The following is a 25,622-nucleotide window of genomic DNA, read 5'->3' as shown; positions in this document are numbered from 1 at the left end:
GTTCTGCTTGGCTGACTAAGAGAAATCACAGCACTCTTCCTCGTGCGTCTCTCTCCCTGTTGTCATCAGTGTCCTTGGAGTGTGTTTAATGGCAGTGATGCATGAGAGCAAATAGAAGAAAGAGAGATAAGAGGAGAAAAGGGGAGAAAGAGAGAAGCATCCAGAGGGTCACCGAAGGACAGATAGGTTCAGACAGAAAGAGTGAAGTCTGACTAATCAATAACTGCTGTGTTAAACTCGAATTTGCGGACCTCAAAATCACAGTCTAGTGGAGCTTGTCATTTCCCATCAACGTACAGAGTTTTTATCTCAGACTGTGCAGCTCTAAGCTACCTTTTCCGGTCTGACAGTGACACATGATGCATTGACCTTTTAGAGGACGATTCACCTGGGGTGCTGGAGAAGTGACGACTGGAGTCACAGCAGCCTGACAGGTCATAAGAAAACACATTTTGCCCTTTCTGTCACCACGTGTCGTCTGAAACCGCTGAGGGCTGATTGTTTAAAGTCAGCAGGTTTATCGATTTACCTTGATAACTTTGTTGAGTAAAACCAAAAACAACTCGTGAATGAGGTCAACAACGATTCAATTTAAGGGATTTCCAGATTTTCAGATCAGTTTCTAAATCTGTTTTTTAGAACAGAGGCATGATGTTAATGTGGAAGTGTCATGATGAATGACAAGTCAGGCAAGTGCTGAAGATCCTAACATGTTTTGCCTGGTTATCCCCTTAAAGCCATCGTCAAAGGTCATTGGCTTGGCAGAAATCATTTTTGAGCAGTTCCAAAAACAGCAAAACAACACACAAACTTTTAAAAAATGTCCAACTAATCCAAAGTATGTTTTTAAAAAACAACTTTATTAATACTTTCTCTTTTGTTAAAAACAGAATATATAAAAAAGGATTTAATTCAGAGTTATTTTACAGAGCGTAGTGGCTTTTGCTTCATAAAACAGAAACAAATCGCTACTTGTACAATGTGAAAAATAAAAGTCCTTCCCCTGCAGCGACTGAGCTTAATCGAGTCAGCGTTAAAGAAATCAAAGTTTTCCTTTTCTTACCAGAAAAAGCGTCTGTGGAAAGTTTATAATAAACATGGTGTTGCTGCTACATTAAGGCCAAACCCCCTACAGACGTGTGAAAAACTTCCTTGGTAAAGTGACAATGTTGTTCTTTTCTTAAATATAGTCTTTGAAATTAAATAAAACTTGAAAATGAAAAAGCTTTTTTTCAAAAAGCAAGCAAGTATTGCACGGACAGATCTCCTAGTACCCTTTAAGAATATCAAAAGGAACTCACTAGTACACCCCGGAAATTTATAGCTGAGGTTTTCAGAGGAAGCAGCTGCTGCTGGACAAATTCCTATTTTTCTTTGTCTATAGCCTTGTGGTTCTGTGTTTAGCAGAAGAGCATTTTGTGCTCCTAATTCCCAACTCTCTGTTGGCATGGAGATAAAAATGTAAAAGGTGCATCAGTCTATGAAAGCGGGCTTGTTGTTTTGGACAAGTGGCAGTTAATCAACAAAACCCGTTTCAAGGTGAAGGAGGTTGCAGGAGTGTCAACAAGATACTGCATTTCACATCCAAGGTCATAGTTCTGGTGGGAACCTTCAGGAACCCATTTAACCCAGAGATCAGAAGAGCAAAATGTGTGGCCTTAGCACCTGGTGTGTCTCATTAGTATGCAATGCTTGGTCCAGAGCAGTGCTGCTTAGCCTCTAAATACCCCCCTAATTGGCATGGAAAACATGGAACATGAAAAACAAGAAATAAAATATAAAAAAATGCATCTCACTCTCTTACACTGTAAAATTCAGCTGTCAAATCAAAAAAACAGATAAGATTTAAAATGTCAAGAAGCATTAAAAATGAAAAAAAAAAAAGACTCAACCATTATGTACAGTGTTTAGCTATTCTAAAACACAAACGCTCATCATATGGTTCTGGGGCTAGGAGACTGATATGGAGCAAGGAAAAATATTTGACACACAAATTCAAAAACATAATGTTTCTACTCTGTATCAGGTCAACTGATGCAATAATTTAAGAGCCTAATCTAAAATAATCTTGTGGCAGGGGACGTTTAAAACAAACACGATTTGGACAGAATGACACTCAAACCAATAGCAACAATACTGAGAACCAACCAGACAAACTGGCAGTCCAAAGGGACGAAAAGTGAATAACAATATAACACACAAACACTAGTTGAGGGAGTGGTTCGAGTGTGTCGATCTTTGATTCAGGAGTTTGGTAGTTCATTAAGTCCAGGCAGGAAACACAGACAGCCCAGAAATGTTCCTTCTTTATGAAACCTTGATCTGGCTGGTTTTACATGTCAAAGTGTTCATTACGGAGTTTGGTGGAGTCGTCTTTATGTGTGGTAGAGCTTGTGCTCATACTCTGTGGCAGAGCAGCTGTGAGGAGAAGCCATTTCTCTGTGGATGGGTGCGGGGATGCTGCTGCGGTGTTGGTGGTTGTCGGTCAGTGTCAGGTTCAGCAGGCTGGTGCAGGTGGGCAGGTAGATGTGCTGCACGTGCTCCACGTCTGACCGACACACAGGACACAACTGAGGGAAAGGAAAGAAAATAATTAAGCAAGGAGTTTATTTTTTAACTAAAACTTACAAAGGTCAAAGTGATACAATGCCAGCAGCAGTAACCTGTACCTTGAGTGAACTCTGAAGTGGGTCAACTATTGCATTACAGGGGAAAAACAACTAAATTATGAATTTCAACAAGTTATTTCCATGGACTAGAAAAGTTTAGTTCATAATTGTATAAAATAAATATAAAGTCTGGAGCTGCTTCGCGGACAATGAATGGGAGCTTGATTTTTGGACCCATTGTGGATTGTTTCTTTTAGGTTTTTTCTTCTTTTTTTGAATACCCAAATGAGCTTTATTCTTATTATGTAGCTTTATCGGTTCTGAAACTGAAAATGTGTCAGCATCGCAGAACTGTCCCCTAGGTGCTCTCAGTGTCATCTATCACCATGATGTTGTGCTAATACTTCCCATTAGACAACCGGCGATTGTTTTGAATTGTGGAGATTTGTGAAATTGGCAAACTTGTTTACCTCTGTTTTCATTTTCAGCTGTAACTGTAACACTGACCTGATATTTCAGCTATGCTTATGTTATATAATGTGTTGCTTTGCCTTTGATGAACAAAATCTACTGGCACTTAGGCTGAGCAATGTACTGCTGTGGATGGGGGTTGCAGCAAAATGTATTTTATCCACCTATAAAAACCCACCTAAAAAGGGTGAGTGTAATATTAACAGTTAAAATCCATGCTATATTTTGAATATTTTCACCAATTTACAGTTCACACTAACTGACAGAGAGAGCGGTAAACCAGTAACTCCGGTGTTATAAAATTACTGTTTCAGCAGGGTCTGGTGGCTTTGAGATAACAGCTTCAGTTCCTTGTGGGGAATTGCTGTCTGATGGCAAGGTTAAGTGGTAAAAATCTTGTTCATTATTTTTTAAGTTGGCCTTTTTTGAGTGGCTAAAAGCTCAAACTGAAGCAGTGTTTGCTCAGTGCTGTTTTATTTTATGTACGTGACAAACAGGTTTTCCACCCAGAACTTATTGTGAGCAAACAAGATAAATTTGGAGTGAGAATTAGTCAAAAACAGTTTTGTAAAACAGTTTTGTAAAGCATGAAAAATTGAAAACACACACGTTGCTAGCAGACATGACATAAAGCAGGAAGCCAGCGAAAGAAAATTGCAAGTTATCAGAATATCTAACCACAATCACAAAGTGCAGAGAGTCACGGTAACCTGCTGTCTCATCAGATGAGCCTGGGACAGCACTGCCATTAACATGACTCATTAGTCAACACTCAGGTCATCTGAACAATCTTTATGTTAAGACTTAGGGACACTGGCAAAATATTTAACAGAAACAGGCAAGACAAGCTTAATGATGAGAAAATGTTTCCACAATCATGCTGAAAGCAGTTGAACTTTCCTTCTCTCCTCTCGTCTCAAGTTTCTCCTGACTCATTCTCAAGTCCATTAGCTGGGTCACGTTTCTTAGTTGAGTTAATGGAAGTAAGATTTGCCTGGCTGCTATAATCCCTTCATAAGACAAACTCACACACACACACTCACACACACACACCATCTGCTTCCGCAAAGATGGGCAACATTTAGCTGATTAAGCTGGGGGGGACAATCAGGTCAGCAGAGTGCAAGTGAAGCTTTGGATGTTGTTTAAAGGACCATAAAAAGGATAAGAAGTTAAAACTTGAGTATAATTAAAGAGCTTTCCGTATAGCTAGAAACTTAAAGTAGGCTGAGGTGCCCTGAGTCAAGCAAAGCACAAGCTCTTGCCTTGGCTTTTTTGAACACACTGCTTCTAAGGTATTGTTGACGTCAGCTTTTGCCGTGAAGCAAATGCCAGCAGTTCTGTCATTTCAAAGTGCATGTGACACAAGAAAATGCTAACCACGCTAATTAAGACCCCTGCGATGTGGCTGATAAAAGTCTTTCATAGAAAAGTCTACAGTGAGCGGTTAAGAGTCTCACCTGCAGCTGATTTGCGCAGGTCTGGCAGCACACCATATGGCCGCAGGGGCAGAATGCAGCATCTATCTCCTCCTCGCAGCAGAGCATGCACAGCAGAGCCTCTCTGAGCTTCTGAAGCCGCTCCTGCAAGGCTCGGCTCTGCTGGCAGCTGCCGCAGTCCAGCCCCTCATCCTGCTGGTCGTCTCGGCTCGGGGAGCGTGAAGGAGAGGAGCGCTCGCCACTGCCAGGCACCAGGTCCACCACGCCGGAGTTGTAGAGGGCGCGGCGGGCGTGGTCGTACACTTCCTTTGAGGTGCGTCGGATGTCGAAGACGTACTTCTTGCCCAGGTTGATGTTTTCATTGAGGAAGAGTGAAGCTAGGTGGCCCTTGAAGTCTCTGCTGTACTGCATCATGACGGCATTAGTGACTGTGTCACACCTAGAAATGAAAATAAGATGTGATTACTACCGTCAGAAAAATCAGAGCATTTGACCCAACAAACTAAAAAAAAACTCACATTATCTGCAGTAAGACACATCTGCCTGTTGTGAAAGCCATGTCTGTTTGTGCAATATCCCCCCTGCACTGTTTATTTAGGTAACAGTTAATGTTCATCCTGTTCTGATTCCTCATTCACCACTGTGAGATAAACACTGTGCACTTGTTTCTGAACAAGCAGGACGAAGACATGCCTGCAAAAAAAAATCTGCAGACTCCGAGCTAAAACTCATCCCTGAAACAAAGGGACAAGGCTGTCTTTTGTACCTTTGTACTATTGTGACTGACTGACAACAATTTCATAGCTCAGCCATTTGAATTGTCCCTGCTCGCTGCCAATTTTAGACACACACAGTCTATGCAAAGGAAAAAAACGCCACCTCTACCCACTGAAGATTGTCCTGCACAATCTATATTCCCATACAAACTCATTTTACTCATTTATGTGCCCGTGTGTCCCACTTTGCATGTATATATACCATTAAAAGTTTACAAGGGAACAAGAGCTCACTTAGTCAATGTGTAAAAATGTGTGAGAATAAACTCAGGAATGACTACATGCCAAGTGGAGCAGAACAGTTGTTTACACAACAAAATTTAGGTCACGCTTCTCCCCACTTTTTTAATATATAATTTATCCTGCTTTTATTGAAGGATGGTGAACAATTAACGGCTTTATATGAGTAAAATGTGCTACAGTGACGGACAAGATTGTTCAAAAGCAGGTCAGATTTGTGAATGACTAACAGCATTCGTGCAGTAACGCAGAACTGAACCTAGCAGCAGAGCTTAAAATTTTAATCTATACATGTCTTTAGTCCCCTGCTCTAGCTTGACTAATAGTTAAGGGCAGTATTGACTTTGTTTAACAGTGCAAAGTTATTAAAAATGTCCAAATCTCATAAAATCCAACTACACAGCTATATATGGCTTCAGTTTATGTGTGATTCATAGATCAAGGCTTAAAGATTCACCTGTAGAAGGCGTGGGTCTCTGTGATGGCCCGGTACAGACCACTGGCAGCCCGATTACTGATGAGCTTGAACAAAAGCACCACGCTGTCACTTGTGTCCTTGGTAACCGTCAAGTACACACTCTTCCCCGACTGGGTGGCGATCTGAATGATTGGATAGCTGATTCTAAGAAGAGGCAAAGAGATAATTAACAGCTAAATACTGAATATTCTTATATCTGACATGTAGCTTTTGAGTACAACATGGAAAGTACCACCACTGTAAGAACACGCAGTTTTTTGCTGATGTCTAAGTGAAGCATACCTGTTGACTAAGCTGAAATCCTCCTTGCAAATGGCGATCCCCTCAGGGCCGACTCCTATAGCCAGCCGTTGCCCGTTTGCGTCGCGAGCCCAGTGCCACTCCACGCCGTAATGCTCCAAAGACGAGACCAGCTGCAGGGCCTGATACTCCACCGAGCCCTGGCTCAAACCTTCCAGAGCTTTGTGTCTAGATATGATGCTGCAACAAGGGAGAGAGAAGGAAAGGAAAAGACAACCATTTCAGTTTATTTAGCTCTTAAGCTGGAAATGACATTATCTGACACAAGCTTTATCACACAGATAATCAAAGAACGCCCACTGCGACAGCCAGGTGTATTATACAGGCAGGATACATGCAACGATGGAGTGTGTTTTAGCTGTCAAAGTTGAACACACCCGCAGGCACAAAGCTCTGATGCTGAACTGGTGCTCTTCTGACAACTATACTTATGAGATCAATGCCTGGGCAGCACAGCTGAATGCTTATTTTAGCCAGTGAAGCCTGCAGGTTTCTACTGACTGGTAGAAAATGCCTGATTGGCCAGGGCTGGAAATAACAAGTTACCTTTACTATTGTTACTGTGACAAAGTCCAGTGTTTCTTGTGTGTGCAAGTGTCCCTTTAATTTTTTTAACCATTGTGTCCCCCCTCTTAAATTCTGATTTTTTCTTTTTCAAATCACTGTGTGTCCCCTCTGAAAATTCAGATTTTTTTTTGAATCATTATGTCCCCTCTCTAAATTTGGATGTTTTTATGGGTCTGGGCAATACTTGTCATAAGTCATGAGATTTTTCTTCAGCAGCAGTTTGTAGAGTTTGAGTCGCAGGGATAATTAATCTGTTGATCCGATCAGAGCTGATCAGATTGATGGATGAGAAAGGCAAGTAAAAGCAAACTTTTACACCCAGTGAAATGAGCGGTTAAGTTTCACTTGCACTGTGCCTGGTGTTCTGCTGCTCAGTGTGTGCCCAGAGTACACTCTGTGTGCCTACATTATATATATTCCAATAGCCCTCCTAATAAATGTCCAGCTCCAAAAACATAAAATGAAGATATGGCGGCAGATATTTTAATCCTGCCTTACTGCCACAAATAAATTGTGTGGAGAGTCTTTATTTTTGTGTGTAGGCTACTTGTACTTTGAGTATTGAAAGAAAATCAGTAATATTACTTGTACTTAACATGTCTCAATGTGAAATTTCTTTAGGTAAGAGTACTTTTATTTTTAGTACAATATTCTAGTATTTTTTTCGTCCCTGCTAATTGCTTATGTATACCATACAGTTTGACAGTAGGGAGATCATTCTATGAGATGTATAGAAGATAATTGCAGAGAAATGCATGCACCTGCACACACAACAGGCTGGAGGTGAGTGTAGGTGTAGCAGTGAGCAACAGTATCTACTGGCTCTATAAATCACATGGATAAAGAGATTAATGTTGGGAAATTGGGCCTGCTAATGTTTAAGTGACCACACTGCATATGACGAAGAGTTTCATTTGCTCAGCAAAATGGTTCCAGTAGGCTCTCCAAAGCCTGCAACTCCAAAATGGAGACCAAGTAATTCTTGGATACACTCCCAACATTTGTAGGTGGGACAGGCATTGCTGTGGAAAGTGCGGTGTGGAGTTTGCATCATGCAACGGGATCCACTTTCACAGACTCTTTGCAGTAGTGAAACTGTGTCACCCTCCTCTTGTTTACAGAGAAAACATTCAAGATGTACAGTGGGAGGTTCTGTCAGAGCAACTCTGCAAACACATGCTATCTGATTTCCTGTCAGCTGCTGTTTGGCTGATTAGTGTGTGTGTGTGTGTGTGTGCGTGTGCGTGCGCACTGTCACACACTGGCTACGTGTGACGTATTCTTATCTTAAGTCTTTCACCTCAGATAAATAGAGAAAGACGTTGCAATTTATGTTCAACTCAGTGTAGCATTTTTGGTATTTTTTGCTTAAGATGGCATTTTGATTTCTTTTCATTTCCTTGAACACCAGCTGCCACATTATACTATCCATGCCTCATTGCCTTGACACATTTTATTTACTTTTCTTTATGGGTGATACCATCTCCTTCAGAGACAGTGCTGGGGCAGAGATTTGGGAAAACTGACACTGAAAACAGGTTTCAGTGTTTAGCCAGAGTGTGTTAATTTATAGGGCTATTCAGATTACGTCCAAATTCCAGTTATCTTGAGTAAACTAGCCCAAAACACAGACATCATTAGGTCAGGGTAGGGTTTTTATTACAGTCAGATGTGGAGGAAACAAAAAAGATTCTAGGCCAGCAAAACAGTACCTTTTTTGTGCGTGCTATGTATTTACAATCATTTCAATTTACTGCTTCTTTTGAGGGCCATGTTTGTTTGCTTAAAAAGGGTCGTACCTGTTGATAGTGGTAGTGCTGGGCTCCTCTCCGCACAGCTCTGAGTACCAGTACTTGGCTGTGTTTTGGTTGTAGTCGCCAAACTCGGCCTGTGCCAGGAGTGCGCTCAGCTCCTCCGCTTGTTCGGAGCCCATACGTAGGTGCCCGTTGTGGAGGTCTTCCTTCACATGCATGAAGAATACGTGTCTGTTGGAGCAGAAGAAAACAGAACAGGGGAAATGTTTTAATCCATGACAGAATCGTTACATTTATCTGAACAAGAAAACAAACAGGTGGTCATTACTGGGCTTGGCAGTAGATGTTTTTGTGTGTGTTCCACAGAAGGAAAAGCAACTGTGACGTTTGTTCAATAGTAACAGTGACTCACTTTCTCTTTTACTTCCTCAAAATGAACTATTAGAACTTCCTTTAAGTGTATATTCACTGGAGGCTCGAATAGTGGAAGTTGAAAGAGGGTGAGAAGTGACAAGATCGAGTGGTTTGCCTCAGTAGAGGCAGTACACGGACGTTTAACTTAGTGACTCAGTGGGTAACTGTGCTTAAAGGGATAGTTAGGGTTTTTTTGAGTACTGTTGTTTGGTGGTACTTTGTCCATAGTTAGTTAAATACATACAGTAGATGTCAGGCCGCAAACCTCTAGTTTGTAGAGGCAGACTGGAGTCCCAATGGAAAGCTATGCATCTTACTGCTATCATTTGCTGTGGATGGGGGTCAACAACAAAATGTATTTTAGCCACCTAAAAACAATCAATATCAGTTTGGGTGTATGCTGTATTGATTTACCTTTCCTTCAGTCAGTTTTGATGACATGCAATAGCTCAACTTCCGATTGCATTATCTGTGTGTTAGTCTGATTTTGAGAAATTCAATTTAGTCCAATTTTAGTGGTAGTTACATGTTTACATGTAAATTTCTAGTTTTAGTTGGATTAACACAATAATTCAACTTTTTCTAACATCATGTAAACCTACTGAAAAAAATTGTTTTCTCAATGGAGTCTGGCTTTGAAGAGAGTGCTAACAGCTTCACTTTTTCTAATGGAAACACTGTCTGACAATAAGGTAAAGCAGTGAAATTTTTTTTAATATAATGTACACTTAAACTGATGTTGATTTTTTTCATTTGTTATATGTATATGTAATATGTTTTGTTGTTGGCCCCCATCCACAGCAGTAGATTGCTTGGCTTCCACATCTTACTACAGCCTGCTTTTCCAAACTGAGGGAGTGCCAGCTGACACCTCCTGTATTTTATACATGGACTATTGATTAGTACCTCATACAACCACAGTTCCAAAAATCTGAACTATCCCTTTAAACTGTATCTGCTCAGCTAAAGCCTGACCACAACTGTGTGTTGTTAAGCGATAAGAGTGTTGAATGTTAAATCAAGACTTAAAATGAAATCACAATGGCCGGCATCCTGTGTGTGTGTCTTTTGCACTGTTGCCCATTGTCCAAAATGTGGTTAAGCAACCTCAAAAGCAATATGCCTCCCCTTGTTTAGTCTGACACATAATTCTTATTGGAAATGAGGTAGTCTTATGGAGTGACATTCGGGAAAATAGCTCCAAGATGAAATGGTGGTCAAAAACAACAATTGTTATTGTTTGGGCTGAGAACACAAAGTTCTGGTGTGGCCACGAAAAACAGCTAAATTCTCAAGACAAAAAATAAGCTGTGGCAGGTCCTTTCCATTGTTTTGACCAGAAGATGTGAGGAATTCTTTTCTTCTAGCAGCAGGAGACAAGACGTGAAAAGGAGAAACACCCTAACTGAGTCAATCTTTACATCATGAAGAGCGCTGAACTAGAGTAACCTCAGCTGATCCTTTCTAGAGATTACCTTTGACATGGTAACCTTAAGAAGATTGTACAGGCGAAATGTCTGCTTACAGTCACCTGCTTGTGTGACAACGAACCTGCTGGACAGCTTTCCACAGACAAATGTTGTTTACTTGTCGGGATCTGCTGGTGACTTCAATTCTTTAAGTTTAACATCTTGACTTTGCCATTTGTCTTCTTTCATGCAACAGCGACCATGCATGCAGTGACCCACCGTAGCCCTCCTGATCTCTATACAGGCTTTAGACCTCATTCGATGATGTCAGAAATGAAAGTATGACATTGGAACGGTTAAATGTCTGAATGTGAACAACCGCATCCTGATGTGATAGACTAAAAGCAGACTGCGCCAGAAACTTCTTGCTATTTCCGCAAAAGGAAAAAAAAAATCACCCTTTGGCTACAATTCTCTTTGAAGCATGATGCAAAGAGAGACGTTTTTTATTTGTGCAAACTGAAAATCAGGTCATACCGTGACTTGGGGGTATTTTAGAAGGTTTAGAGGGACACTGAGAGGAAAGGGGGGGGAGGTGGCACTCTTTTTATTCACCCCTTTTATTAGGTATAAAAAAAACAACAACAAAAAGACCCCATTGTGTTTTGTTTATGTAGAAAGCTCATGTGCCATGATGCCTTTTGGGAACTGCAGGGGACCAGCTGGAGGTGACGTTTCCTCTGTCATCTTCTGGGACTAAAAACCAGACTCTTGAGGGAGCAGCACACGTCTAGCGGCAGAATACGCACTTGTGTATTGCCTCAGTGTAACAGAAGGCGCACCTCGTCCAACACACAACTGTGCTTCCGAGGAGTAACAACAGCGGCGAAAGCAGCTGTGAGGCACGCAAACAAAGTCGGTCTCCACTGCCCCTGATAAAGCCAGACCATAACAACGAAGCCCCACAGCAGACTAGCCTCAGGCATAACAAACATCGCTTTGATATGGTGTTAAACATCCCATTCCCTCCAACGCACACACACACACACAAACACTGCTCTCTATTGTGTCAGGCCCAGCAGGCGTCATGTGATGGAGCGCTGCTTGTTAGCTACCTGCCTGATGCAAACAATAGAGCTGACTGGAGTTTACTACAGGGTGCCGACAAAGGGTTATTATAGGGCAAGCTGCGGAGGTTACTAAAGTTCATGCGGGGATTTGCAAAGGTTAATATCGGTCACTGTGCCGCTGGGCAAGGCATTTAATATCCTAAAAAGATGCCTTTAACACAAGTCCCAGCCTGCTGTTAGTTTGGTTTTGTGACACCGCCAAGGTGAGTTTTAACCTCAGCGTTATTTCACTTAACCAACCATGTGTGACTGTGTCGACTGTTTGATCACCGGTCTGCTGAGCGACACATCTGACTCCTGCATTCCCCGTGTTGTGCTGTTACCACATGTGTAAACAGGTATGCGTGCTTTGCTGAGCACTAGCCAAAATTCCAATTATCATTTGGAAGAAAACCCCTTGTATAAGCCATGCAGTAGTGCAGGTTAACAGGCCTGGCAACACAGAGGTAACTTCAGTTCAACGATAGCTCCCCGAGGCTGAATGAGAGCCATCAGATATGCAGCCTGCCAAACACCACAAAAACATGACTAAAAATCCAAAACATTCAGCTGTTTTGCATGCAGTAGGTAACAATTTCTCCCACTGAGGCTCCCTGGGAAAGGAGACTGCTTCTGTATTTGCTCTAAACACCAGCTTTGTGCAGTTATGACATCCAGCTACATTATTCTTGTTTGGACAACAAGGGCAAACGTTTTGTACAGATTACCCTACTATCTTCCTTGGCCTCTGTGTTAAGTAGATAGCGTCTCAGACAGCTTTCTCAGGATCATTCTGCTCAGGTGGTGTACTGCTGCCTCAGCACCTGTCAAGGTCCATCCTAAACTCAGAGTGTGGGAGAGACAACAGTCTATAGCCCCTTTTACACTGCCTGTTCAAGGCGGGAATATTGCGCTGTTGCGCAGAGTTGCCTTAAAGCTGCCATGGGAGGTAGTAACAGTGCCGAAAAGGTGTCTGTATAAAAAGGACAGCCACACATCTTAAAAGTTGAAAAATACAAAAAAAAATCTCATCTTGAATTTATTAATAGTCCATAGTACATATATATAAAAATGACTTAGATGTTTTCTTCACTTGTACGCACTGCTATCTCTCCTGTACTCTTCTGCTGTAGTGTGTCACTCAGCACTGAGAATCCGGCCTCCCTGCACAATCACGAACCTGCATTTATTTTGACAGGCTGTTTTGTTAGGATGACTATCGCACATTCATATCTATACTGTGGTTAATGTGCATAATGGTATGGTGCCGAGTCATTGAGTCAACTGACAAGTCGAATTATTGCCATTATCACATTATGAATTTTGCGCATCGTATTAAAAAATGATTGTGGTATTATGGTGGACATTATGACACAGGCACAGCTATATGTCTATGTCACACTAGAGGCAGATGCTGTTTTTTGACATGTCACACCTGTCACACGTGTCACACCTGTCACACCTCTTGATTGTGCAATGCTGTCTTTGTAAAAATGTAAAGGCTGTGTGATGAAGGGACTTCGTAGCGGCCCTATGGTACAATCTTTGTGTATAAAGAACTCTGAATTCAGGGCACGGCCGAGACAACAGTCTATAAATCCATCGTCTTTCAACGTGATGTTTGAGGCCGATTGGTTGAGACAGACTAGAAAAGAATTTACCTCCTTTGACTCTCCTGAGTGGACGCATTTGAGACCTAGCAATGTGACGTGACTGCATTTGTCCAGACACACGCACACAGACAGAGAGAGAAAGAGAGAGAGAGGTTATTCCTGTACAAACCCATCACCTTTACACAGGCCCGTAACCAAGGTGACAAGACAAGAGACAACAGAATGAATAGAGGACCCCCATGCTCAACTAAACGGGCTGTGACTCTCATGAGAGTGACTCAGCCAAACAGAATCACGGGACTTCAGATCTGTCTGTTGTTGGAACGTGAGGACGCCAAGCTGAATCGTGCTTGAGGAGCTGCTTGTCTGAGGCTAGACCCTCTCTTCTTGTGTGTGCTTCAGCCTGTTTCATTCACCATGTCAATGACTAACACACATTTGCACATGCATCACAACAGGGTCATCCGGGAACACTGTAGTCATCATCACAACATTGTGTCCTTTTTTGGACTGTCTCTCACCAGCCCATCACACAGACTGATTGCCAGGAAGTCTGAGCTGGGACGAAAGTCTCCTGGCCTACTCTGTGTGCATCTCATCATTGCTTTGTCCTTCTCAAGAGACAACGCATAATCAAAGTCTTAAGAGGCTTACTTATATACAGTCATAATATCCCTGTATGCTAACAGCATAGCAGAAATTATTCAAACCAGTGGTTGTTGTGGGGGAGGGAGAGGTCATGTTGGGTGCTGCAGGAATGTTTGAACACTTGATTGCCTGGCTGGAATAATTCAATTAAAGCGGGCCTGAACCCTGAGACAGAATATTTGAAAATAGGTCACTGGCTACAGAGCTGAGCTTAGGGGATGGGGATGAGATAATTCAACTTTTTTGGCTGATTTCTTTTGCCCAGTATTTGAACCATTCATATTTACAACATCAAAGCATCCCAAAATACTGTGTTTGTACATTTCAGGGTTGCAACGATATGAGAAAAAAATCAGGGTATCATGGTATCACAGAATTATTATTATTATGACCCTTAAGTGAACGACAACAGAAGGGTTAGTTTTGGTTGAATAAACATTTTATTACTACAATTAAAAGATTTTTTATGGATACGTGTAAAAACTCTCCCTTTTGAATAGAACTAAAATAAAGTTTTGATTAGATTAACTTTATTAATCCTGAAGGAAACTGATCGGCCAAGCAGCTCACAGTAAAACGAATAACACATAAACACAATAAAAACAAAACATAAAAAAAAAACAGCCTAGAAAAACAGTTAACACTAAAACCTAAAATAAAAATCAGAGGGTAGAGGGTCAACAGTAGAGAGCAAGCTGAGATTCTCCATCCAGTTGCAATTTGTCTAATATTATAGAGAAAGGAAAAAGGTACACGGTATGATAACTGTCAACTTTCATATCACGGTATACTTTTTAACGGGTATATCCCTGCAACCGTGGTGCTTTTTGAAGCAAATTCATGTCCAACTAGGATTTAAGCACTCTTAACAAGTTATCATATGTACTTTGGTGCCACAGAAAAAAAGAAAAACAGGCGCAATTTTTCAAGCAGACGGACACTCATTACCAAGTCAGCTAAACCCACTCCAGTCTGTTCCACCCGTCTATAAAACCATTGTCTCATTTTAATGTTTTCTGCCCCGACCCAGTGTCTATTCTCCCAGTAGGCAGAATGTCAGCCGCTTCACTTCACAGAAGAACAAAACGTCCCCACAAACTGAAACCTAACACCTCTGCCTAGAGACTGCACCTCCAGCCAATCACCAGTAGACTTTCAGACCTCATCGGTTGGGCTCTCAACAATGTGGTTTGTAAGCTAGTCAAATGACACACCGCCAGAAGCTGTGTGCTGTGAGGTTACTAGCAGTCATTGAACTATAGTAAACCCTGCTGAGCCATCTTCTCCCAAGGTGAGGGCTGAACGGAAAGTCAGACTAAAGCGCTTATCAAAGTTTTAATCGTTTAATTTATCAGAGTTGCTAAACAATCATTCCAAGCACAACTTGCAACTCTGTGCCGAGCTGAACTGAAAGCTATACAGCAATAAAACAAAGAAGCCGTTTGTATGCTAAATACATCTGGTTGCAGGCTGGTGCTCTGTACTGGATGGTGAAACAGTGATTAAAGCTCAGCATCAATCCAAAGTTCAGGCGCCAAACAAATAAAACAATTCTGCCGTTCTTGGGCAAGAGCAAATGTTATGACTTGAAGCAAGACAGATCAGGGCTAGGTTACTCGAGTGCACAACATATGACGGAGGAAAGGAGCTCACAGGGCTGGTAAAAGCTAATAACTGATGATGGAGCAGGCTGATAAAAACCTTGGGTGGTGTTTTTGAACACTTCAGACCCACAGGCATCTTCTGTGATCTTTGGTTTGATCGTCTCTGTAGCGCACCACAGTGAGCGAAACTTTCTAACTTGTGTGTGACTCGAATAAATTACCTCAAACTTGTTTTTGCAGAGCATTCAGATGAAGAGGCAGAGAGATAATGCTCTTGTCTCATGGGTGAATTAATGCATGATAAAACTGCATTTTAATGTTGTATAAACAAAGCTGAATCATGGAGGATAAAAAGTGTGGTGGAATTAGACAGAAATGTGGCACAACTTTGATTTCACAGTGATTAAATGTTAGTGAATCCGTGCAAAGTCAAGCCTTCTATTGTAAATTGTCAGCTGATCCATTCTGCAAACATAGGATTGGAACCTTTCCGACCATACACTGGGGGAAAGGCGAGGAAACACCCTGAACAGATCGATATTCTATCGGAAGGTTAACACACGCACTTACCTCAAAAGATCGAGTCTCCTGTGACCCCTGACCAACATGTCATTGAACTATCTAACATTACGAAAGGAAGAAGGAACACTGTCCTTAAATGCAGTGACATCGATAGAGACAAGTTCTTCAAGTTGGATTTAAATATGGATATAATCTGGAATTATTTCCAGTACTGTGCTACATCACAGAACAGACTGTTTTGTATAAATGTGACATGTTTGACTTTGAGAAAGACTTGTTTGATGACTCAGACCCATCTGTCTCATCTTTTAAAGCTGCAGTTGGAAAATTTTATGAAAATGACTGTTACATTTGCTAAAACTGTCACTATATCCACACTCTATAACAAGAGACAGATGGTCTTTGAAAATTCTTTCTCCTCAAAGTACTTCTAATAGCATTTGCTATCTTCTACCGCAGCTGTTGGAAAACAACCAATCACAGCCCAGGAGTCTCGAATTCAGCTGTCAATCATATCAATCACTACTCATGAACTGCAGTCAGACTGTTCAACTAGGTAGCGCTGATCACATAAAAAACAAGATTCTGTTACTGCATTGTTACTATTTCTTGGCCTAAATATTTTTAGAAACATATTTTAGTATACTGTTCAGCTGTAACATGAGAAAGTTTGTAAAAGCAATTGAGCCAAAACAGACTACCAACCATAGGTTAGTGCAAACTTTCTCATTTTACAGCTAAACAGTACACTCGAATACATTTCTGAAAACATTTAAGGCAAGAAACATGCAATTTCACAGCAGAATCTTGAATTATATCTGATCAACACTTTTACAGTTTGACTGTAGTTCATGAGCAGCGATTGACAGCTGTTAGAGACTCATCGGCTGTGATTGGTTTTCGTTCACGTGTGATAATGCCATTAGAAGCAGAGAAACATTATTTTTCACAGATTATCTGCCTCATGTACTGCTGTCAGGATATAGTGACATTTTTAGAAGTTACTTTTATAGAAGTTACCAACTACAGCAGTAATTTGAGATGCAAATGGGGAAGAAACAAGTAAACTTGTATGCAAATAGATTGAGATGTAATTACTAAAAAGACAATGATTAGACTGATTTCTCCTTGGTTAAAACTCTTTGGGCTTTTAGTTTGGATTTAAGTTGAAGATAAGCTCAACACCTCAGGAGGTAAACAGTTTAACAATGAGGACCTCTGATAAAGCCCGCACTAACAGCTGTGCCCTTTCAGGATATCCAATGTTTGCCTGATCAGAATGTTAAATACGAGTACTAATGAAGGGAAAAAACACCCCCCAGCAAGTGCTGTTTAATGATGCAGATAACACAGGCTGTTGTTGAGGCCCTTGGGTCAGAATCCCTTAACCAATGGAAAGTGTTATTTCCTTCAGTTTAAGCGTCATGGAAATACAGATGAACGCAAATCAGATGTTTTTAAGCCACTATAGTTTAGAGAACTGTTTTTTTTTGTTTTCCACTGGCGTGAAAAACTGAGCCAAGGAAATGTTGGAGGCATCTTGCAGCGCAACTCCATTTCAAGCCACTTGAAGGTTTGCATGGCTGTGCTTTGTTCAATGTGGCCCCTTCAGCTGCCCAAAATAGAAACTGGGAGATGAGGATGCCACACTAAAAGACAATTTTTATGCGGAAATACTAGATTTATAAAACAAGCTTGGGAGAGATGGGTTAGTGGAGAGTCTCAAAGCAATGAGATTAAAGAAAAAAAGAGTTTTAAAGCAGGGGATACGGCTGCTGCAGAATCTTTGCAACTCAAATATATAAAAGTCCTGCATTTTGGTTTTGTGCAATCGAAAAAAAAAAATATATATATATATATATATGTGTATATATACTGAATGTTTATATGGGTATACTCAGTGGTGGAATGAAACTAAGTAGATTTATTTTCAATGGAGAACTTTTACTTGTAAGAGTATTTTCACAATGTGGTATTAGTACTTGTAGTTAATCAAAGAAGGTAAAGGATCTGAATGTGGGTCCATGCTGGATAGCAGCACAATTAGGCCCAAATATTCAGCTGCATGTGAGCAAGAACACACAAATGACCTGTGAGGCTTTACGTGGCAGCAGAGTACACAGCGGCTTATATAAGCAGCTCTGTGCGTGTTCAGTCCAGTGTAGGTTATGTAATAAGGCCTATAAGAAGGGCGTAGAAAAAGAGGCCCACCCCTCCGCTCAATAGAGCACTGGTCCCATAGAGTCCCTTTTCGCTTTGTCCATACGCTTCTGAGAACATTGACTCCAGCTCACATACATGTGTGCAATTCCTTGTGACTATAGAGTGAGAATGTGTTGAGAGGCTCATGTTGGATTTCAACTTCTGAAACTTGTTTACAGACTGACATCATCTTTGTTTTTAACAGTAAAAACAGAAAACATGCTGTGTGTACACTGATATTTCCGTAGGCAAGAATTGGACACGGTTCTAGTCATGTGAGGCCCAAAAAATGTGCAATGTGTTTGCCATGATGAGGCGTGCCTGCCGTCAGAACAAGTTGTGTGACTGCAGTAGCCTAATGTAGGTCAAAGGTGAAAGCACAATAATGAGTGAATTGGACATTATTTGATCCTCAAAGTGCTATTTTATTCCAATTACGAACCCGAAAAGTCAAGTTAGAAATTTTTAACGCAACTTCACATAAATGCCATGTATAATTTCATGACCCTTTTAAACGAAGTATAGCAGTTTCCCAGAGCCGAGTTAGTCCTTAAAATGCCACCGCTGTGCACTGTCAACATCTTCCCCTCATCTCTAAAACTGACGCCACTCTTTGCTCCCCCACCACTTATATTATCACATTTGAGCAGATGGATGGCACGAAAGGCTGCGCCAAAATTAAACACATAACTTGACAGCATGCTGCTGTGTGTGAGTTTTTATCAGTGGCAACTCCTCATACCCTTGACTGCCATCTCACATCTTTATCTCACCTTTTTTAACAACCCTGTGACCCCCACCTGACGCCAGCCATCTGTTGATAACCCCCGCTAATCTGGTTGAGGTCAGGGCGCAGGCAGCCAAGTGTCTCCCATGCTCACACACTCTTTGCCCCCACTGCCTTTTACTTTTTTTTTTCTTCAAAAGGTTGCCAAATATGGGCCAGAGTGTCAAGGGGGATGGGGGGTGGAGGTGGACGTGTGAGCAGTGGGGACGGTTTCAGCGATAAAAAATATGGCAACAGAACAAAGTTGGTATCTTCATATCTGATAGAGCGCGGTAAAGACAGGACAGAAGTGAGAAACAGCTGAAGGTGGAGCAGTGGGTGAACTGGGGAGCGACTGAGAGCTTACTGGAATGCCGGTCAAATCCTGGCCAAGGCAGATACATGTCGGTTTAATGAACAGTTCTAGTGGCGTGCTGTGTGTGTTTGCGAGCGAGAGGGTGAGAGCAGCGTGGCAGAGCTTAAAAAGACACCAAACAAATTTCCCCTGAAGTGAGCCCTCTGTCCACATCCACGGTTCCAAACCTGAGGTATCAAACACTCGTGGCACTGCCTGGGGTGAATATAACATTCACATAATCACACCAGACACTGTCCGTAAAACAAGTTTTTGGACAGGTTCCGAGGGCTTTGAATGCTATTTATAACTGATGAAACTGGAGCTGGGGAATACTGAGTCAGGATCTAGACTTGTCGGGGCTTGTTACTTTGTTCTGAAGAGTTTTTTTCTTTAAACTAATTTGGCAGAGAGAAGAGATAGTAGGGGGAGATTTGACTCCAATTTTTTAGCTGTGGTAGTCAGTTTGTTTTGCTGGTCATTGTGTTTCTAAAAAAAATATTATTAGCATTTCAGTTACATGAGATTAAAAAATGTGCACACAAAATGTATGCTGCTTTAAAAAACAAACAAACGCATCACTATGAAAATCAGCTGCACCGGTGACTCATGACGACATATTCCCGTGAAAACAAAACCTATGGAGGAAAACACCCGACACCAGGCCCGTCGCACAGTTTCCAAACAGCATCTGCAAAAACCCCAAATGGAGGAGCAAGCTTTTGTTCACACAAAAATGGCCACAAACAATTGAAACAAAAAAAGCACAACAAAAGTAATTTTAAGTTGAATGGGGGCAGTGACAGAGGTCCTGGCTGTCGCACAGAGGGTCCCTGGGGGCAGGAGCTGAGCGACACATACCCCCAGAGCTGCTGGATCACATTTCCTGCCTGGAGCTCCAACAAAACGACCTTTAGTAACCCCGGAAAGGCTCAGGGAAGAGGTTACTACAGTTCATTCTACTGTATGTGATCAGATAATGCTCCAGGAACTTACTCAAGATGACTTCTTCTTTTCCTTTTTTTTTAACACATTCAAATTATATGTTACCTGCAGACATTAAGTAATGAAAACCAAAACCAGATTTCATTTTCACGGACCTTTTTCAGAGTCGATGAGCTTATATGCGGTTACTTGGCAGAAAACGCGTAATAAAAGAAGCGTTCCTACGCCCATAAACAAATGTGATGAGTTTCGTTTGGCAGATTTGCACGTCGATGCCAGCAGTTGGTAAACATACCTCGTCTGTTCCTGCAGAATGAGATGGGGCTCCACAAAAAACTTGACCCGCAGCCTCAGTCGACACGGCGTCACATTATCCATTTGCTGGCAGATGCGGTTCCTCAGATTCAGCCACAGGTTCTCTCCTTTGCTGCCTGTGAACTGCAGCCCAAAGTAGTCTACCTCAATTATGCCCAACTTTCTGCAAACCTGGAAAGAGATGAAAGTCACAAAAATTGATTTTGAGAAAAGAAATTTAAAAAGGATCCTAAAAGCAACTGTGTTGGAAAGAGCCTATTATGGGAGATCATTTAGGCTACTGTTGTCACTTTATCGATGCATATTGATTCTGAATATTTAAAACATTTTCAAGTCGTTCTTCCATAGGAGTAAAAGCGGAACTTTCTTGCTCTCTTATTATTAATTATCTTATTATCTATTATAGTATTTCTTTGTATGTCGCAGCCTTGTTTTACTTTTTTTTAAAAATAAAAATAATTAATTTTAACCCTTAAATGTTGTGTTAATGTTTGTAAAAAAAAAAGTATTAACATTAATAGTATAGCATGTTGGAAAGAAGTCATAGCATAGTATGTGGAAAAAGAGGTCATGGTGTAGTATGTAAAAAAAACAGTTTACTATGTCGAAAAAAAAACAAAGCACAGCATGTTGTAAAAATTGAAAAAAAACAACAACAACAAAAAATATGGTATAGTATGTCAAAAACAGTCATAGTCTAATATGGTGACAACGATAGTTCACTACTTTAGACAGGGGAAGTTTTACAGCTTCTAAAAGTTTATCTCTTTGCAGCATGATAGTAGAGAGGTCTACATACATCTTAAATTTTGGATTGTGACAGCAGACTAAAATGTCCTCGAACAAGACTGTCCATTGCTTTGACCTCCCTGCAAAGGGTGGCAAGAATCAACAGAATCACCCAACAGGAATCGATACATTTTTGCAAGATTTGCAGGAAGCTAAGGAAATAATACAGCGTCTATCACATTGTGCATTAGTTTTGTCAGCTGTCCCAGTGCTGCAGATAAAACCCAATCAATATTCTACAGCTCAGGATTGGGTGGAAGTAAACTTGGAGGCTCTCCCGGGGTAAAGGGGCTCATCAAACCCACAATCCCACGCCCCCTCAGCGGCGGCGGCCATGGGGTTATTACATAACTGCTGGTGATCGTCTGCAGGGAGCCCGGAGGCTGAGATAAAACTCATTCATACTCATGGCAAGTTGGGGATATGGCGTGCATTTGAAGTAGTTTTATTAGCGGAGAGAAAACAACAAGAGGCTACTGATGAAAGGGTAGCATGCAAAAGTTTCCTTCCGTGTCCACTTTGGAGGGAAATATGTGAATATGTTAGCAAATAAGCTGAGACTGAAGTTTCGGTTTGAATGGAGCGTGGAGGCTGAGTGCTGCTTGCAACCACACAAGAATGAACTCAAGTAACCTCGACAAAGCCATCTGCCTCTGACTAAGCCGTGCAGGTAGAGGCGATTGCCGGTAGTTTAACCCCATTGTAGCAAAACTTTCCTACATGAAGCCAAGTCATAGTCAGACAGATCAGAGTCAACATTTTTAAGACATCATTGCTTCAAACGGATGTTTTCTTTTTCCTGCACGCGCGCAGCAGAACATTTTGTTTCCGCCGTATGTACAACACCGTAATACATGTATCGATGATTTTGTTTACTGATTAACTTGGCTGTGAATTTTGTGCACAGTTAACCAGCGAAAACATCTTTTGTATAAGAAACTGTGTCCAATTTCTCTCATTTACCGGAATATTGAAGACAGGCTAAAAAAGCGACCGAGCTGAAGTTTGGGATAATAGAAAATCCTAAGTTTCGCAGGACAACCAGAGTAATGCTACCCTGTCTGCCCATGACCCTTGTTTCACAATAAAAAAAACAAAAAAACAACCTGATGTGTATTCCACATACCTTATTCAGACAGTCCTCACCGTTCGCCTTCGCATCAACTTCCACTTCCATTATAACGGAGTCCGGACGAGTAACGTGGCAGAGCATTTTGGCTGTGTATCTGTAAATCTTTGGTGTGCCACACTTTAAAATAATAAAACACTTCTCGAGCCTTCTTTAAATCCCCCTACATCAAGCCTTCGTCACTTTCACAGCCCTTCCACTCTGTGTGGCGAATCTGTAGCCACCAGTTGTAGGCTATATCAATGAAATCCGCCTACTTACAGCCGTCCAATGAGGTTCAGTTTGGCACAACCGCTGCAAAACTTGAACCAATCGGAAGTCGCGTTACATCCGCACGCTGCTCTGGCTCGAGCTCACCTCCCGTGCCTGGAAGTGTGAGGAGTGCACTGCGCCCTCATCTGGCTCGCCTGTTGCAGGAAGCTAAAGTGGCTTTCAACTCACCTGCTCCTAATGAATTGGACATTTCAGTGAACTTCAGCAGACCTTGGGGTGAGTTTAATGGCTTGTATACGGGTTCCCTCCTCGGTGTGTGTGAATAATGTATGGGAATGCAGTCCGGAAATAGCTGCGATAAGGGGAAAATATCCCCACTTGCTGGTATGCAGCTGCTGCCCAAAGCTTTTTTGAGTTTTTATGATGGCTTCTGTGTTGTGTTTCCAACTCCACCTTTTCCCATAATATTCCTGCTTATCTAACATCACTTTTTGACCTTGAACCGAAGACACGTTTGATGAAATGATAGTGTACATGTTTTAATTAAAATGATACTTTATCAAGGCAATGAACTAAGATAAAATGGACTTAACGTTCTTCAGCGCTGATAGGAAGCATAATCAAATCATAATGAGACTGTGATGAAAGCTGTTTGGCATCTTTACATTTGTTGAACCTCTGACCTTATTTTACTTTCTTTTTTTTTTACCCATACTGCTGAAATACTGCTTTGCCCCTGCCCCCAGAATCAGACTGTTGAATACCAGGTAGTCTTTTTTCTTTTTAACGTTTCTTTCTTTCTTTATTTCTTATTTTATTTTATTCATTTATTTATTTATTTGTTCACAAACGATTGGCATTGGTGTTTGGAACATACATCAAAATGTCCAGTGTGTAAGATTTAAGGGGATTATTTAGTGGTATCAGGAGGTGAGAACTGCAGATTGCAACCAGCTAAAAAATCTTCTCCCATTTCGGTGTTCATGTCTCAGGAGGTTTTTACTAGTAGCCGAATGATCCACAGAGGGCTTTTTTTCCTCCCAAACAGTGATTTAAACTGGTCAAAACACGAAACATTGCAGTTTCACTTTACAAATGAGTGTTTCTCATATGATTTTTGGCACATCAGACTGACTGCTAGCCGAACACCTGCCAGTGTGTGCTCACCTTTTTACTCTGTTAACTTAAGATCCTGAAGTACAGGAGGTTTTTACTGCAAGCTGAAATGTCTCTTTCTCTCCAAAATAGACAGACATGGTGATTTAAATTGGTAAAAAGACTGAAAAAAGAGTTTCACGTTTAAAAATCACTGTTTTTCCACGCTGTTCATGTCAGAGGGGCTGCTACAGTGGCTAATGCAAAAACATGAGTTGCCCTATCTAGCCAGTGTTTAGTTTGTCCATTCTGGACTACTGTAGAATTATGGCGGTAGACTACGTGCACGAGGACCCGTTCTCTATGTAGATATAAATGGCTCATTCTAAGGTAACGAAAACACAAAAAAATCTTATTTTCAGGGGATTATACACTAAAGAAAACATACTTGCTATATAATATTGAATTTCTGTCAATATATCCACCTAAATCCTTCACACAAAAGCAAGCGCGGCAAAAGTAAAAAGAAAAACAAAACAGACAAACAAGAAAACCTTAAATATAGAATATAAAAATTACAATAAAATATGAAAAAACTCCTATAAAATAATGTGCAATATATCTGATTCGAAATTAGAGGAACTTGCAGTGGATGTGCAAAAGTTCACAGTATAGAAAATATGGGCAATGTAGAGAGATAATGGTGCAGAAGATGTGATTGAGTGCATTGGTGACCACCTCACTGACTTAGAGAGCCATTTAATAATTAAATGTTTATTCAGCCTCATCTCTCCCACAATAGTAACTCCTTTATGATATATTATTCATCAACAAAGTGTTGTAATTTTCACAGTCGGAGACTGCCAAGGCCTGAAGACACTGCAGAAAACTGCAGCCACACACTCATGCTTACACTAGGGAGGCATGGTGTTCAGCCAAGCCCCGTGTTTGTCTGCCAGGGGACATTTTAGGGTAGAGGCAGCGTGCCTCTCCATATTTTTGTGCTCTACCACCACTGCATTTCTGATGAAGTATTAGTAACTCAGATAGAGCAGGTCCCACAAGGATCTCCTAAACACAATCACTCCATTGTTAAGTTACAGTAATGAAGTATTTACATACAGCGAGTGTGAGATTAGATTAAAATTTACATGTTTTGAAGATGCATTCTGTGTGCATCTGTGTTTCTTTATCTGGATGCTTTTTTTTAAATTTGTCAAGTGAAAAAAATGTGCTGATAAAAAGTGACTGACACCTTTTTATTCAAATGAAGTTATTTACAGGCATATGGTGAAAAATAGCAACGCCCACATCTCCAAAATCTTTAACAATGTATTAAGTGCACTGTTGTGGAAAGGATCCAATACAAACAGTGTTGACGCTGATGATGGCTTTGTAGCTGAAACATGTTTGTTGCTGTTTGAGTAAATTTGTCTGAGTGCCGGTTTTCTGTTTGTTTTTGTCATTTACAGGCAGCCTGTTTTTGTCTGTAATAGGCTGGTCTTTATTCAGATTTCCTATATTCTTCTTATATACTACCTGTGTGAGTGTTTAGCTTCCAGCTTGTGGGCCTTTGCTCCATGTCATCCCCTCTCTCTCCCCCTTTTCATTCTTATATTCTGTCCTTTCAGGGGCAAAAAGCTCAAAAAATAATCTTTAAAAATAGATTTTAAAAAAAGATTAAAAGGAATTCCATGGCAGATGTTTTTGTCAAGATTTAAGGACATACAATCCCTACCATAACGGTCCATGGTATAAGGCTTATAGAGTCATCATGTAATAATGGTCTGAGTCTGAAATAAAACTATTTAGAATGGTGTCCTCATATCTTATATATATCGCTCTTCGTTTCAGAGATAT

General features: G+C 41.0%; 1 protein-coding gene and 1 long non-coding RNA gene across 2 annotated transcripts in view; one reads left to right on the top strand and one right to left on the bottom strand.

The window, feature by feature from the left end:
* Positions 1-839: 839 nt before the first annotated feature.
* Positions 840-22,668, bottom strand: mylipa (myosin regulatory light chain interacting protein a). Its single transcript, XM_042506869.2, has 7 exons — positions 22,452-22,668; positions 20,517-20,707; positions 8,680-8,865; positions 6,296-6,493; positions 5,993-6,157; positions 4,541-4,958; positions 840-2,570 (listed from the first exon to the last, which is right to left on the bottom strand). Exons 1-7 carry the CDS (start codon positions 22,536-22,538, stop codon positions 2,376-2,378), a joined length of 1,440 nt encoding a protein of 479 aa, XP_042362803.1. The 5' UTR covers positions 22,539-22,668; the 3' UTR covers positions 840-2,375.
* Positions 22,669-22,758: 90 nt separating this feature from the next.
* Positions 22,759-25,622, top strand: part of LOC148186608 (uncharacterized) — a 30,577-nt gene continuing 27,713 nt past the window's right edge. The window contains exon 1 of the long non-coding RNA XR_015779464.1: positions 22,759-22,943. This is a non-coding gene — a long non-coding RNA (uncharacterized LOC148186608). The remainder of the gene's footprint in view (positions 22,944-25,622) is intronic.

The sequence above is a fragment of the Plectropomus leopardus genome, chromosome 17 (genome assembly GCF_026936395.1).
Source record: "Plectropomus leopardus strain MGB_pleo_1.0 chromosome 17, ASM2693639v1, whole genome shotgun sequence".
NCBI classification, from domain to species: domain Eukaryota; kingdom Metazoa; phylum Chordata; class Actinopteri; order Perciformes; family Serranidae; genus Plectropomus; species Plectropomus leopardus.
Note: the sequence above shows the minus strand (reverse complement) of the source record. Positions and strands in the feature narration are given on the sequence as shown.

Excerpts from the sequence above, each read along its gene's own strand:
- mylipa (XM_042506869.2), bottom strand. The coding sequence starts at position 22,538 with ATGCTCTGCCACGTTACTCGTCCGGACTCCGTTATAATGGAAGTGGAA. Across the intron at positions 20,708-22,451 it reads GTGAGGACTGTCTGAATAAG|GTTTGCAGAAAGTTGGGCAT; the intron begins GTATGTGGAATA and ends ATCTCTTTCCAG. Across the intron at positions 8,866-20,516 it reads ATTCTGCAGGAACAGACGAG|ACACGTATTCTTCATGCATG; the intron begins GTATGTTTACCA and ends CTGCTCCAACAG.